General features: G+C 38.8%; 1 protein-coding gene across 1 annotated transcript in view; it reads right to left on the reverse strand.

The window, feature by feature from the left end:
* Positions 1-305: 305 nt before the first annotated feature.
* The window catches only part of LOC127544842 (adhesion G protein-coupled receptor E1-like), a 76962-nt gene continuing 60275 nt past the window's right edge, over positions 306-16992 (reverse strand). Inside the window, exons 16-24 of the mRNA XM_051971694.1 lie at positions 16705-16904; positions 15514-15684; positions 13946-14140; positions 11372-11607; positions 9030-9096; positions 7542-7633; positions 4481-4649; positions 4279-4383; positions 306-2166 (exon numbers count right to left, since the gene is read on the reverse strand). Coding sequence (XP_051827654.1) covers positions 2161-2166; positions 4279-4383; positions 4481-4649; positions 7542-7633; positions 9030-9096; positions 11372-11607; positions 13946-14140; positions 15514-15684; positions 16705-16904 — 1241 coding nt within the window. The 3' untranslated portion in view covers positions 306-2160. The remainder of the gene's footprint in view (positions 2167-4278; positions 4384-4480; positions 4650-7541; positions 7634-9029; positions 9097-11371; positions 11608-13945; positions 14141-15513; positions 15685-16704; positions 16905-16992) is intronic.

Raw genomic sequence — 16992 nt, forward strand, 5'->3', positions numbered from 1 at the left:
GCAAGGAAACAGTGAAAATGTTCTTTTAAGTTTCTTGGGTCCTGAAGTGTTTGGGATGAACACTGGCTGGGCTGGGTGGGACTGGGAACAGGTATCCCATGCAAGTTAGGGCTATGAGTAATCTCTCCCCTCCTGTGAGCTCAAAGCACTGTACTGAAAGTGGGGGCAGAGATTGAAAGAGTTCTCACTGAAAGGCAGGGATTCATCTCCATCATTATTATCTGTTACTCCATTTTAAAAATTCAGCCTCAGTAGTAATTCCATACATCATCCACACAATAATTAATTTTTTTCACATACTAAGATTTCTTTTTCAAACATTTTATTAACTCTTTATTAAATACACAATGAAATTCCAGTGTCAGGGACACAAAGATTAATAGGACATAGCATCTGCTCTCATTTTTAATTTATACTCTAACAGGAGAAGTAAAGACAGCTAGGTGGTGCCATAGCACACACAATTCATCTTCATGAGTTCAAATCTGGTCTCAGACACTTACTAGCTGTGAGGCCCTGGGCAAGTGCCTTAACTCTGTTTGCCTCAGTTTTCTCATCTGTAAAATGAGTTGAAAAAGGAAATGGCAAACCATTCCAATATTTCTGCCAAAAAAGTTCCAAGTGGGATCACAAAGAAGCAGACACAAGTAAAAGAAAATTGAACAATAACAACAATGGGGAAGGACAGTTGCACAAATAATTAGGATGCATCCCTTGTGAGCTAAGGAGAAAGGCAAGGCTCAGGTAAAATACTATGGAAATCAAAAGAAAGGGAAATCTCTTCCAATTGGACATATAATGAAAGGCTTAGAAAGTGGAAATTTAATGGATGATGATGGAAATGGGAAAAGGAGTTAATTTGGAGACATGAGGATAATTTGAACAAAATCCCAGAGAAGGAGAAAGGAAAGATGAAAAAAGGGATTGATAATTATTCAGTTTGACTGAAACATCAAGTGTTTGAAGGGAAATCCTGTGGGCAAGTAAAATGGAGCCTTTGGATTGAATTGGCCATTTTTGAGAACAATGGAAAATTTGTCTGGGGGGAGAGCAGAATCACTGCTGCTATCCCAAATAAACTTCTCAGAGGGAAGATCAATGCCAAGAGATTCTCCTATTCATCACTAATTTAAAACTCCTAGGGTGCAGAGCTAGAAAGGACTTTAGAGATCATTAGCATAATTTTCTAATTTTACAGCTAGAAAAATGAGACCCATAAAAGTTAAAATGACATGCTTCCATATCAAAGAATAGGGTGATTTAGAGACAGAAGAGATCTAAGGAAGTATATAGTTGGGTCCAACTTCCTCTTTCTCTAAATAAGGTAACTTTAGCACAGAGAGAATGGGACTCCTCTTAGCTCATACAAGCAGCAAGAGGCATTTGTTCATTTATAGCAAGTTGTTCAAAGAAAATTTCGAAGACTTGTATGAACTGATGAAGAATGATGTGAATGGAGCCAAGAGAACCATTTGTACTATAACAGAAACACTGAAAAATTAAGAATTTTGAAAGACTAAAGAATTCTAATTAATATACAAGGATCAAACATGATTCCAGAGAACTTGGGATGAAGCAGTATCACTGACAAAGAATTCATCACGTCCTGAGGTGATAGATTAAATATGTAGAATTAGACTCAATTTTTTCACAAGACTGATATGAGAATTTGTTACTATCTACATTTATCTATATATCTATATTTATTTGTTTAACTACCTATATTTATTCCAAGGTTTTTTTTCTTTTCTTTTTCAGTTAGGAGAAGAAATGGAATGAAGGGGAAAGAATAAATGTTTAACAATTGGATAGGGGAAGATACCTTGCAAAAAAAAAATAAATTAAGAAATAAATAATATTTGTTAACAAAATTGATCACTTGGGATGTATGGCTTTTGCTTTCTCAAGTTACAAGGATTAACTATCTCTGTAACCTTGGATTCCTGAAGCAGAAGTCATAACTTCAAAGTGGACAAAGGGAATCATAGTGGGAGACAGATGTTTCAGATGTCTTCGATGTACTTGACAACTGCTCCAGATGACTATCCTGCTGCATTATCACATTAAGCTTGGGATAGCTTACAAAAGAATCCCAATGAATTTGTCTTTGCTGACATATTCCTTGTTATTCTGTGATATCTTCAGGAGCTTAAAGAGACTTCAGTCCTATGAGAGAAAAGAATAATTTCCCAGATTATAGAGAGAAGTACCAATATCACAGCACCTCCCCCGCCCTCCAATTTCTATCCCTCCAATCTTCACATGTGAAACTTTGATTGAGAAAGACTGAGCTCCATTCAGGGAACTCCAACCCAACTAGACTTCTTACTTACCCTAACCAGCCCCAGGGATTTTTCTGCCTTTACACCTTACTCAGTCCAGTATCCCAAAATAGTCTCCCACCATCTCTGTCTGCTAATGATCTATCTGTTCTTTTAGATCAAATCCAAAAACCAACTTTTTCTGGAAATCTTCACTCCTACCCCCAGCCAAAAATGTTCTCTCCTTCCTCTAATCTCTCAGCATTTTCTCCTAATGTTCTAACCTACAATAGCATTCTTCTTTGGATTATATTTATTCATATTTGAAATATAAATTCCTGAAGCAACATGTCCTGTTCAATTTTGCTGAAATACAGAAAGGGATTTGCGATCTCATGGATCTGCAATCTCATTGATTTGAAAGTTCCCTCCAATGATTCAGATTGCAACTCATTCATGCCTACTCATCCGATGTGACTCTGGTCCATATTCTCCTCAAAATTCACAACAGCTAACTTGCTAAAGCTCTTCCTCACTCCCTGAGTCCAACTCATTGTCCAATTGTATTGGACTTAACTAGAAGCACCTAGAGTAACTATTTCCATTCTAAATCTGCAGTGATAGAATTTGGAATCTTACTTTACTTCAAGAGGAACAGAAATTCTTCTAGACTTTTTGTTTTCTTTGACAATTCGGTCAGGTTTGTCACAGTAGAGAGGGTGTGTGTGTGTGTGTGTGTGTGTGTGTGTGTATGTATAACCACTGGGATTTTTATAAATAGCTTCTCAACTCATGTTATTGCCTGTTTTTTCTTCCCCTGGTGTAAACAGACTTTTGTAGTAGCTCAATTTATATGTTTATATGTCTATCAGACTGTAAATTCCATGAGAATAGGATCTTTCTTCAATTTTGTATGTTTCCTCTTCTGAAGCATATCATAATAAATAAATAAATATTTGTTCAATGAAAAAAGAATAGGACTTTTGTTGTTCAGTCATTTTTCACTTGTGTCGACTCTTCATGTCCCCAGTTGGAGTTTTCTTAGCAAAGATACTGGAGTGATTTGCCATTTCCTTCTCCAGCTCATTTTATAGGTACGGAGACTGGGTCAAACAGGGTGACATGACTTGCCCAGGATTACATAGTTAGTTCAAGTCTGAGCTGGAATTTGAACTCATGAAGATGAGTCTTCCTGGTTCCAAACCCCATATAACTTCCTTGAATAAGGCACAGGAAAGAAAGAATGAATGAATAAGCCATAAAGCTTAGGAAACAATGGTTGAATGGCTGAATGAATTAACAATAGGGTTCAGAATTCCTTGTTGAATGAATAAATGAATAAGCAGATTTATTATAAGACTCAGTAAATATTTGTGAACATTGACATTTGGTTTGTTATATCTATTATAGAGCTCTATTAGAATATACATAAAGGGCAAGGATCACATTGCTTGGTATCTTTATCTCCTCAGTCATTATCTTCATTCCTCTACTAGTGCTTCTTTCTGTCTTTACAGACTTTAACAGTATGTCCCTTTTAGGATCTTCATCTCCTCCCCTACTCTCCTGCTCCCTCCTCCTACTTCCTTTAACTCCTTTTTCTGTGTTGTTTTCATACTTTAGAATATAAGCTCCTTGAAGACAAGGATTATCTTTCTTTATATTTGTATTAGTATCCCTAGCATTTAGCCCAGAATCAGCACATAAATGCTTAATAAAAGTGTGTTGCCTGCCAACTTTTGGAAGCCCTTTCCTTTATGGCCCAGTTTCTTAAACTGTGGGTTACAACCCCATATGGGGTCTTGTAACTGAATGTGAGGATCGTGAAATTATTATTATCAGTAAATATTTGATTTGCATACTTATTTTATATAACTATATACCCAGGGTCATATTAAAATTTTTTTGAGAGAAAGAGATCATGAGTGGAAAAAATTTAAGAAGCCCTGATCTTCCTAATCATGTGCTCTTATGAGGCAAATTCTTTTCCTTCCGCAGACCAACCCTAAGAACTTACCATTTTGGAAGTGGATGGCACCGAGGATAACAAGATTCCTGAAGACTGAGAAAGGGTGCTAGATTTGGCTTTCCCTGTGAAACATTTTTTATATTCTTCTCGTACCTGGAGATTGAGAAACAAGGTTATACATTTCTGGGTTTCAGCTGCTTTCATGAAGGGAAGGCTGCATGGAAGACGAAGTGGTAGCTATGGCTTTTACCTGGCGATTGAGGACACAGTGGATGATGAAAATGAAGGTTCCTTGTAGGCTATTGATGATGGTAAATAAATAAGCCATGATTCTTGCTATGGGACCAATCTGAAAAATTCCCAGAATCCAGGAGCATCCCAGGATGAAGAGTTGAGCAAAGGCTTTAAATGTCAGTAACCTGTGGTGAAAAGATTGAGAAACTGAATCATTCCCCTAAATGTTTTGAAGAGATGTACCAAGGACAACCACCACCAAGGACAATAACCACTGGTCCCTGGAAACTTTGGAAAGTGCTTTTATTATTCAAAATAGAGTTGGTAAATGTGTAGCAGTCAAGTTCTTTTTCTATACACATAGTTGTAGACAAAGGAACAATCCCACCGAAGTGACAAGTGTTGAGAAGACTGGAAATGTAATTATTCTCCTAAATTCCTTGAAGAGATTTACCTAAGGCAAAATGGTTGGGTTTGAGAACTCAGGCCCAACAACCTGTGCCACCCTATTTAACAAATTTATATCAGCCTCAGGAAAGACTCCCAAGTGGCTCCAAGATTCATGTCAATGAATAGTCTAACTTTGCACAGATGCAAAGATGTGTAGATGGAGAAATTCTGTTTCTCATTTCCCATTTAGAAGCACCTGAGAACTGAACTTGTGAGATTAGTAAGAAAAGGAAAGAAAAATTTCATTCCCAAAAGCTTTGTAAGGGAATGGATCCAGAATTCTAATGTGTGTCTATATCTTTTTTTTTGTATGCTGATTTATGCCTCCATTTGTATTACTTTAAATTTACTTTAGTTAAATGTTTATTACAATATAACCTTGACTCATAAGAGAATTAGTGAAACATGAGCCAGGAAAAGAAAAGAAAAAATTTTTCTAGTAGGATGAGACCGAGCCAAAACTTGACTTATTAACACACCCACACATACCCTCCCACACACACACAATCAAGATAAATGAAATAAATATTGTTTTCCATATAATACCAGAGCTAAGGAGAAATAAAAATCTCTCTGAGAGCCAAAAATAGCTTAGCAGCTACTTTCAGAATATCCTTTATTATAAGATGGTATGCAGAGAAGATAATGATGGGTGTCAATTTGTCTTTGCTAAATAATGTCAGAACAATGAGTGACAATCCCATGACTACAGATAAAAGAGGATGCAAAGTAACTTTATCTATTAGCAAATATATTCATGAGAAGAAGTCCAGAAACATGAACAAGGAAGAATTGGGTAAATAAGGAAAGGAATGTTATCAATGATCTTACAATTGCTAAATTCAATGGTCTTTTTTCAATCCTCATTCCTGACTTCTCTAGAGCTGTGGATCTCCCTCTTCTTCATTTTCTCTCTAGATTTCCCCAGAATTTTTCTCTCCTGGTTCTCTTCCTATCTGTTAACTATTCAGGGTACTTTCCTAGTTCCTTATCCAGGTCACATCCTTTAATTGTAAATGTCCCTGTGAGGTCTATCCTGAGCTATGTTCTTCTCCCTCTATATGACTTCACAAGGTGATTTCAGCAGTTCCCAAGGATCTAATAATTATTTCTATGCTGATAATTCACAGATCTACTCATCAGCCCTAAAGTCTCTGCTGACCTGTGACCTGCTCACATCTCCAGGAGATCTTAAATTAGGAATCTTAAAATCAGCATATCCAAAGTTGCACTCTTTATTTTTTATCCTAAACTCTTCCACTTCCAAACTTCCCTGTCACTATCAGACATTACCATCTTTTCCATCTTCCAGGCTCATAACTTACATATCTTCTTTGACTCCTCTCTGTCAACCCTTTCTTTTATCTCTTTTTTCTTTTTTATTGAGCAAAAATCCATGCATCTAAATGTGTTGGAGCACAGCTGAGTGTCAGAGTGACTAATACCAACAACTGATTTACATACATATCAGGTTTATAGTTATGTTGAAGGAGCTCAGCTGATAGGATGCATCTGTTTTTGCACCAATATTCATCTTCAAACAGGGGAAAGAAGACTATCTCAACCACAGGATGACCATAGAGCAAGCAAGAAGACTCTCTAACCACAAGCTAACAATTGCCACAGAAAGTCTCTGGGGCCAATTCAATGGGGAAGATTTGCTCCAAGTAGCACCCTTGCGGCCTCCCCCCCAAAAATTAGCAGATGGTCCTTCTGCTCAGAGAAAAGGACAAAAGTTTAAAAATATGGGCTAATAACTGAGGCAAAGAAAACACTACAAAGTGATTTGGAAAACCAGAGAAGTGGTAATTTTCTGATGTCTCACCAGATCCCAGTTTGTCTAAGTGTCTAGAATAGCATGGCACAGCTGATCCCTTTGTTCTACCCTCCCAGGAGAAATTAGACTCTGTCCCTGGGGGCTTGAGCTCCTGTAGACGAGCTGTTCCCTTATCTTGCCCAGAACCAGGCTGCCAGGACACTTCCTGGCTATTTCTAAACTATGCTGCCTAAATATGAGCATCATCTTCATCTCTGTCTCAAAGGAACTCAGGCTCTGTCTCTCACACTGCCCTAAGTTTTGAAAGATTATCTTTCACTTTATCTAGGGTGGAAATGAGCCAGCATGTCACTTCTGAGCTATTTCCAAATCATGTGGCCATATGTTTGTGTTCCCACATGTTTGTGTTCCCCTCTGTCTTCTTTTCTAGTTCTTCTTTATTATTGTCTTTATTAAAACTTGAGCTCTTTAAAGGAAGGAATTGTCTTGCTTAATCCAATTTGTATCTCCAGTGCCTTATAATAATATACATATTATTACAATAAGCACGGAATACATGCTTTTTCTCATGTTCATTCATCCTATTGGTCATTGAAATCATTCTTCAAGATATACCATTATAGATCTGTCTCTGCATTATTCTGTGACCCCAACCATCTTTGGAATATGATTGAAAGAAGCGACTAAGAGAGGCTGAGTTCTAAAATGAACATTGGAGAATCTCAATCTGGGCTTGTCCCATCCGGGCCCTCTGTGGCAGAAAGGGATCCGTACTCTCCAGCCCTCATCCCTGTGATGTCTCCATCTTGATCAGAAGCATTTGGTCCACTGGGCCTCTCACTAAGCCCACCTGTTGTCTTTGAGGGTTGATACTTCTGCATTGACACTGGACAACTTCTTTCTCAGAATCCAAAGGGTCCAAGCTAGGAGTATTGAATTAATCTGTAAGAAGATCAGAGAAGTTGGACTGGAATTAGGGCTGGGCTAGAGGAAGGGCCTAGAGATCCCATTTCCCCCTAGGCTTCTCTCATGAAAGAATGTAAAAGCCCAAGATCATAGATTCACACCTAAAATAGGTCTATAAAGAACTCTAATCCAGGGGTTCTTGACCTGGAATCTCTGAACTTGTTTTTTCAAATATTTTGATAATTGGATTTCAGTCTATTTTTCCTTCATAATCTTGTACATTTGATCTCATGCGTTTAAAAGTATTTTTCTGAAAGGGGCTTCAGAAGCTTCATCAAATTGTTAATGACGCAAAAGAGTTCAAAAAGTATAAAAAACAAAAAAACCTCAAAACCCAAGATATTGCTCAAAAGCAATGTCCTTTTACCTTTGCTATATCCCTTACTACTCATCCAAGGTCATGTTCTCTTTACTAAATTCTCAGAGTTCTGGTCCCTGCCCACCTTGCATCCAAAGCTGCTGTCATCTAATCATCTCATTTACAAAGTCTGAGCATTAAAAGGTGCCCCCTAAATTCAACTAATGCAATAATTGAACAAAAATTGCTCTACATCAAACCTGATATGTGTTCATCCTTATGAAGATCCCTAGTAGGGAGAAAACATATTTTGTCCCAAGGTAGCCCATTCCACTTTGGGATAATTCTAATTTTTAAGAATTTTTCCCCCTTATTTTGGACATAAATCTGCCAATTTCTCCCTATCACTCCTGATACTTTCCTCCACAGGCAAGAAGAATCAATCTGATCCTTCTTCCATATGATTCTCCTTCAAATACTTGAAGACAAGTTTCATGTCCTCTTCAAATCATTTTAAAAAGAATGTCTAGCAAGTCTATTGGCCAATAACCATAATCCCTGCTATCCGGAAATACTGAAACAGGATGATAGATCTCTTGAGCTCAGAAACTCAGAACTAAAAAAGGAGAGTTGGAGAGCAAGTCCAGTGGATGTCCACTCTAAGTTTGACATCAATACAAACATATCTATGGGAATGGGGAGGAGAAGCAAACCAGACAGAGCAGGGCAAAGTCCCCCTGTCAATTAGAGAAGAAACTGATCCATCAGAAACCTCTATACTTCCAACCTGGATGAGATAGGGAGACCCAGTCTTAAAAATTAAAATAAAAAATAATTTCTAATCATATAATGTCAGGGAAAAGATGGAAGATCATCTTGGAACCCCTAGAATCATGACATTAGACCAAATGCTCTTTTCCCTGATTTATAAGACTAACCCATTCAAGTCCAGAGCTCAGTGATCTCCCAACCTGGTCATGATGAAAAGGAGCACAGGTCTTGAGCTGAACTCCTTTCTCCTGCCCCTCTTTCCAAATTTCCTCAGGAAGACACTTCAACTAGTGACTCACATACCATTATTATTGTGCAAACAGGTCCCAGGAAACTCCAGATGAATCCAGTGTCAGTATTTAGCCAGCAGCTTGGGAATGACAAAGGAAAGTCAATATTTATCATCCAGTCAGTTAGGGAGTTGGGGGGCGAGTAATGGGGGTGAAACAATCCAGCCCCATCCTGCCCCAGCCCTCATGTAACAGTTGTATTTCCTGAGTAACTATTGCTCTGGAGAAGCAGGCTCTGGGCATAGTTTCATTGGATGTCACAACTATAAGTTTTCTTAGAACCCCAAGCACAGAATGTCAGAGCTAAAAAGTTTTTTTTGTACAGAGACTTTTTAAAGTGGAAAAGAACTTAGATTTGAGACTCTTAAGTTGTGTGTATATGTATATGTGTGTGTGATTGTGAGTAAAGAAACCTACAGACTCCTCAAAATAATGTCTTTATATAAAGAAAAGGAAAAAAAGGAAAGAACATAGCTTCACAAAGGAAACTAATTACATTGAAATATATTTATAAAAATATTTTTTAAACCAAGTTCACAGGCCCCAGATTAAAAATTCTTGGCAAAGGTAGAAAAGCTCTTATAACATGGATGTTAACACTTAGGAGGGTCTTCAGGATGCAGAACATAAAATATTAGGACTAAAAAAAAATCCCCCAAATCCCAGAGAGTTGGGAGAATCTCAAAATGCATCCAGTTTAAGCCAGGCTTGAGCAAAAATTCCATCTCTAAGATCCCTAACTGAAGACTTATGGGAAGAGAAAGCCCTTTTAGGGATTGTCTCAATGATAAGACTTCTATATCTTTAGTCTAAACCCTTCTCTCTTCAACTTTCCTCACTCTCACGTCTACTTCTGCCTCTTGGGGTCAAGCAGAACACATCTAATCCCTCTTTTATGTGATATCCCTTCAAATATCATGTCTCCCAAAAAAATCTTCTCCTGTTCTAGGATAAATATTCCCCAAGCAATACTGTCAGAACTGGAAAGGTTCTTAGAACGTAGAAAATCAGAGCTTAAAGTAATCTTAGAAAATGGGATTGTTGAGAATAAATAAGCTCCCAACAGAAAGTCCATGTCCCTGCTACCAATCCAGTGTCTAGATGGGCCATAGAGAGAGGCACTGACTGTGAAAAACTGAATTACTATTAACACTCTGGAAGCCAAGCTACTTCTTGAGCCAAGGAAGGGGGAACATTGATATGATTATCTTTTTAAATGGACATTTTGATTTTGATTAGGCTTTTTATTATTCAAAGTCTTTATTGCAATAAGCCCTGGTTGAATTCCTTGCATTGACAAAATCATCACAATCCAACAGTTATATCCAGTCAGAAAATTAAGTTATGATGTCACACCTTGAGGTCATGTCTCTTTTATAAAAAAGACTCCAGGTACTCCAATACCCCACTAACTCCTGTTAGGACCCTCAGTCCTTTTTAGGGTTAGCCCACCAGACTGGCATGTTCCATGCTAAATTCCTTTTTAGTTATTTAGCCTGCCCTATGGTATTGAGGGTTCAGTAGGAAGTGCTTGCCTTATGGCAGCAAGTTCATTACAACTTACTCTGCCTTCAGTATCTTCTCTTGGTTAGTGGTGGGTTCCATCAGGGAATCAAGCATGTGTCTTTCCCCTTGTTAATGGCTAAAACTCCCTTTTGGAATTTAAGACCACCAGTAATTGGAGTAATAATAAAATCTTTACCTCTTGATTTGGAGATAGTATAAGCCTATAAATTCTTTTGAGACACTTTACAACATTGGCTCAAGATCCCAATATACTTTTGGGATCCAAACCTCTTTTCTCCAACAGGATGTCAGAGCTGGAAGGAGCCTTGGAACAGAGGAAGAAGGGATGTTAAAGCATAAAATATAGCATAAAGCCTCTTAAACTGTAAGTGATGACCAAATACAGGGTCATATAACTTAATGTAGCATCATAAAATTATGATTTATTATAAGTAAATGTTTGATTTATATACTTATATATATATATAAATATATATTTAGGTATACAAATCAAACATATATATGTAGGTATATTATTTATTTATATATTTTATATATATATACATATATAGGTATAACAAATCAAATATATATTTTAATATAGTCAAGGTTGCATAAAATGTTTTTGAATGAAAAGGGATAGTGAGTGGGAAAAGTTTAAAAATCTCTGAATAGCTTTGCTTAGCTATAACCTAGTTCAACCATAAAAATCGAGAAGGTACCTGCAACCCAGAAAGTGAAAGGGGTTGTCTGTAGATTTCAGGACTAGTAAGCAATGGAGACCAGATTTGGACCTCACAATTTGGACTCCCCACTTCAGCACAATAAACTTCCCTTCCCCATACTTACCGGTCATGCATCCCATAGCCTTCCCATCGGCTTCCAGCAGCCACCGCTACAATTAGTGCCGGAAGACCATAACCAAAGGCACAGAGATAGATCACTTTGATATTTTGGGAGCTAAAGTAGTTCACAACCTTGAGGTTCCTGACCATCAGGAAAAGTATCACAGCCTCCACCAGCATCCAGGCAAAGCAGGCCAGAAAGAAGTAGTGCAGCACGCCAGCAATGACTGCACATATTATCTGCAAAGAAAGGAGATTCTGTCATTCTCCCCTGAGAGCATCATGGGAAGGGTGGGGAGGAGGAGAAAGCTCTCATATAGCCTCTACATGCAAGATGGTGTTCTCTGCCTCCACAGGGTCATGGTGGAAAGTGCCCAGCCAAATAAACCAATAACCCCAAGGACAAAGTGCCTCTACTGGCCAAAGAGCTGGGAAAGGGATGTTGTAGGTTTGGCCTGGGTCAAAAGGATGCTAGAGTCTCCTGAGACTCCTCTCAAAAGATAGAGACCCTCAGTAGGTGTTGTTTCAGGCTGTCCCCATCACTATCCTTTTGGCTAAAGATCACAAGATCATCTAGGTCTACATGGGTCAGAGGCTGTAGAGCTAGGAGAGACACAAGCAATCAAGTCTGGATCCCTTAGGGTACAAAGGAGAAAACCAAAGCTTGGAAAAACAAAAAGACTGACTTGGAGCCATAGAAAGAGTATATAACCGTATTCTACCAAACATTTAAAGAACAATTAACTCCAATACTATATAAACTATTTGAAAAAATAGGGAATGAAGGAGTCCTACCAAATTCCTTTTATGACACAGACATGATATGATAACTAAACCAGGCAGGACAAAAACAGAGAAAGAAAATTATAGACATATATTATAGAACTAATCTCAAAAAGTTATCCAACTGGGCAGCTAGGTGGCACAGTAGATAGAGTACTAGCCCTGAATTCAGGAGGACTTGAGTTCAAATCTGGTTTCAGACAGTTAATACTTCCAGGCTGTGTGAACCCTGGGCAAGTCATTTAACCCCAATTGCCTCAGCAAAAAAAAAAAAAAAAAAGAAAGAAAGTTTTCCAACTATGCATGACCTTTGACTGAGCAATGTTACTACTGGGTTTATATCCCAAAGAGATCTTAAAGGAGGGAAAGGGGCCCACATGTGTAAAAATGTTTGTGGCAGCCCTGATTGTAGTGGCCAGAAATTGGAAACTGAGTGGATGCCCATCAATTGGAGAATGGCTGAATGAGTTATGATATATGAATGTTATGGAATATTATTGTTCTGTAAGAAATGACCAACAGGGTGATTTCAGAGAGGCCTGGAGAGACTTAACATTAACTGATGCTAAGTGAAATGAGCAGAACCAGGAAGTCATTATACATGGGAACAACAAGACTATATTAACTCTGATGCATGTGGCTCTCTTCAACAATGACATGATTCAAATTAGTTCCAATTGTTGAGTAATGAAGAGAATCGGCTACACCCAGAGAGAGAACTATGGGAAGTAAGTGTGGACCACAACATAGCATTTTCACTCTGTTATTGTTTGCTCGTATTTTTATTTTCCTTCTTAGGTTTTTTTTTTTTTCCTTTCTAGATTTGATTTTTCTTGTGCAGTAAGATAACTGTATAAATATGTATACACATATTGGATTTAACATATATTTTAACATATTTAACATGTATTGGACTACCTAGGGGAGGGGATGGGTAGAAGGAGGAGAAAATTTGGAACAGAAGATTTTTCAAGTGTCAGTGTTGAAAATTACACATGCATATGTTTTGTAAATACTATAATTATGGTAAAAACTATAATAAAAAAATTAAAAAGAGAAAAGAAAAATGTGTAGAACAGGAAATAAAGGTAGTGGTATCCAATCTGAAAAAAAAAAAAAGAAAGAAAGAGTACATAACCAAGTCAGGATTCAAATACAGGTCTTTGGATTCACCTCTAGTGCTCCTTCAGGTGGACACGTCAGCCCAAGAGCTTGTCCAGCACAGGTCAAAGAAGCAGAGTCCCCAGGCACAGAGAGGCTGGGGGACACAGATCCAGGTACACATGCAGAGAATACATCCCTCAGAGTGCTTGAGTCTCAGACTTCATCCATCTTGCCATAAAGAGATCTCAGGTGATACTCTTACTTTTCTATATGTTCATCACACTTAGCTGAACTTCCATGATGCAATGGGCCAGGCTTTCCTTGGCCAAGAGGATTAGTATCTCACTGGGGAATTACTTAGAGGTGGAAGAAACCTTCAAGACAGTTGTATCCTAAGCCTCTTGTGTTACAAATGAGGAAACCAAGGAACAGAGTAGGTTATGTTATTGGTCTAAGAACACAAACCCAGTCAATGTTTAAGATTTAAATCCAGTTCTTCTGACTCTAAGTCTGGTGCTCTATCCACTGCGCCATGCTGCCTCTCTATTTGCCTGGGGTCTTAAAGTACCAAGCGTGAAACATATATAGGAAATAGGTGGTTGGGGACTCTCACCAGAGGATGGGGAGGAGAGAGGAGGCTGACCAGAAGGATGGGGAGAGGGCCACGTGGCACAAGGCAGTTGGGACGTACCTTATTCTCCGTCTTGGCCACTCCTGTGAGGAAGAGGAGCTCAGCCAGGAAGAGGCAGATGCACAGGTGCAGGTGGAGGGTGGTGTTGTGATTCTGGATGGAGTGGCACAGCAGGAAAGTGGCAATGGCCAAGGCAAGGCACACTAGTGAAAGAATCAGCCCCACGTGGCTTATCACAAACAAGGCAAAGTCCATCTGAAAGGAAGGTGGCCCACAGAGGTCACTTACACAGTACCAGATTTACAGGTTCCTCCTAGACAGGCACCTTCAGGGCTCATGCTCTACCACTCTCCCCCATCTTAGCAAAGTGTCTTCCTGCCACACTAAATAGCAGAGACTCTAGCTTGTGCAAGGATTCTAAACTGGTTAAAATAAATTGAAAGTCTGATTTCCCTCTTTATCACTCCAGGATGTCACTTTCCTAGACTTCTTTCTTTCCTCACACCATTCCCCTCTCATTTCTGCCCTCTCCAAATCTCACCCATTCTTCAAGGTCCAGCTTTCCCAGCGAGCCTTCCTGGACCACACCAACCCAAAAGAATCTCTCTTCCTCCTCTGAGTTCCTACAGCTCTGAACATCATCCTACTCAGCCCTTATGAATGTATGTCATTTATTTTCTGTTGGTAATGATACTTGTCTTCTAGCTAGACTAAGCTCTTTGAGGGCAAGGACTTTGTCTTATGCTTCTTTGTACCAACTATAACCCTACCCACATCTAACCAGTTCCTGGTTTACTTGCCTACCCCTCATTCTACTTCTGTGACTTCTCTCCTGTCTCCTCCTTCTACCTATCCACTTTCTACTTACTATCTCCATCCAACCCTGGTCTTTTATTATCATTTATCTGGACAGTTGTTACTGTCCAACCCAGTATTCTCTAATCCACTTTTTGTAGCACTTTCAGAAGAATCTTTCTTATACATAGAAATGATTATTTCACCTCCCCAAAAATGTTCAAAGGCTCTTTATTGCCTCCAAATCAAGTTCAAAGTCTATAGTCCAATATTCAAGACCCTCTACAATCTGGCACCATTTTGCCTTCTCAGCCTTATTGTTCAAATTGGCTCACTCTCTGCCCCTAAACCATGACTTACAATTTCAGGTGTCCTTGTCTAGTTCCTTTTGCCCTTAATTCCTGGAATGTCTCCCCTACACTTTTTGATATTTTAAATACCTTCTTAGCCTGTAAATCTCACCTTAAATGCTGATTCCTCCAGGAAACGTCCTGTGGTTCCCCCTTAATAATAATAACAACCTTTTCTTCCCTCCCCAACAGGACTTTGACATATTTCAGTATTTGAAGCCAGACAAATATGTATATTGTTTTATCTGTGCTTATGTCTTTAGTACTTATTAAAATAGAAGTTCTATGAGGGCAGGACCCTGTTTTATCTAAGCTTTGGATCTCCTAAAGCACGGATCACAATGATATCTAGTTGATGTTTAATAAATCTTTGTCAAATGAATTAATAAATGAGTAAATCATTGACACTTTGATACTTGTTAGTTGATTTGTTTGACCAGAAGAAATTACCCTGGAGCTGCTCCCCCAGTCATTCCCACTGACCGTAATTTCCCCAGAAGCCATGATAACAGCCATGTTGGCCAGGTGATTGCAGCTGCACTGGGTGTGTGTTTCAGTAGAATGAAGTGTCACACAGCCTTTAGGTGTCCACCGCCCACCTTCAACATTTATATCCCAGGAGACGCAGATGGATGTGTCCGATCTCTTCTTTGGCTACAAAAGTATAAGCCCAAATGGACAAAATAGTTCATCCCTAATATATTCAATGTTAATAGCAAAAGTAGCATGATAGAAAAACTGTATTTGAGGCTCACTTCTGCACCAGATAGCTGTGTTACTGCATCTGATCTGTGTCCTGTCACTGGGTCTCATTTTCCTCATGGGGATAGTATACATAAATGATTTTGAATTTTTGTTTTGTTTTGGTTTTTGCTGAGGCAATCATGGTTAAATGACTTGCCCAGGGTCACATAGCTAGGGAGTGTTAAGTATCTGAGATCAGATTTGAATTCAGGTCCTTCTGACTTCAGGGTGCTCTATTGTGCCACATAGTTGCCCCACATAAATCACTTTGTAACTGTAAAGTATTGTGGGAGGCATTGTTAATGGCAATGAGAGTTGCCTGGAGACTGCAGGGGTATAGGAGATGTGGTAGAATGGAAATACTGAGATCTCTAAACAAACCCATTCCTCCCACTAACAGAACTGAAAGGGAAGCCCAAAATCTAGTAGTATCAGAGGGAAATGCCATGAATATAGGGCTGGGCATGTAGAAGGTAGAGAATGGAATTTTTTACATCTGGAGCAAATACCACAAACCATGAATTGAAAGGAATGTGTCATCAGATAAGTCAAAATGCAAGTCACTACCCCTCTGGCAAGGGGTAGAAGAAGGAGGGGGAAAAAAGATCCTGGGTTCCTGAGGCAAGGTTACCAATGTGGAGGACAGAAGGCAAAATTAGAGCTCACCATAGCCCACCATGCAATAGCTTCCTACTTTAGCTAGCTGGTTATTAAACTCTATTCCTAAATGCCAGGGGATTATAAGAGCCATCAGCATCCTATAATTGTGATGTCTTGGAGAAAAATCCCTAGTAACTTCACAGGGGAGGCATTCGGTACATATTTATGAAATGACTGATGGGGAGAGATTCTACCTATCAATGATTTATCAGGGGCTCTTAGCAGGGATTGCAGGAGGATCAGTTCAAAGACAGAGATAACCATCCTTACTTGGAGATTCTCCAAAGTATAGATGATTGGATTGGAGAAACTGTCTTTCTTGTCGCCAGTGATAATACCACCTACAACGCGAGAATTCATCCAAAGTTTCTGAGGAGAGTTGATTGAGTTAGCCTCTGGATTGTAGAAGAAATTTTCATTCAGAATGGACTCCATGCCCAGGAGAGAGGTAAAAGCTACTCCCGTGATACCTGATCAACATTCCATAGAGAAACACCTCAATCAATCAATAATAACATTTATGTTGAGCTTACTATGTGCTAGAAACTGTGCTAAGCA

This window comes from Antechinus flavipes, chromosome 1 (genome assembly GCF_016432865.1).
Source record: "Antechinus flavipes isolate AdamAnt ecotype Samford, QLD, Australia chromosome 1, AdamAnt_v2, whole genome shotgun sequence".
NCBI lineage: Eukaryota > Metazoa > Chordata > Mammalia > Dasyuromorphia > Dasyuridae > Antechinus > Antechinus flavipes.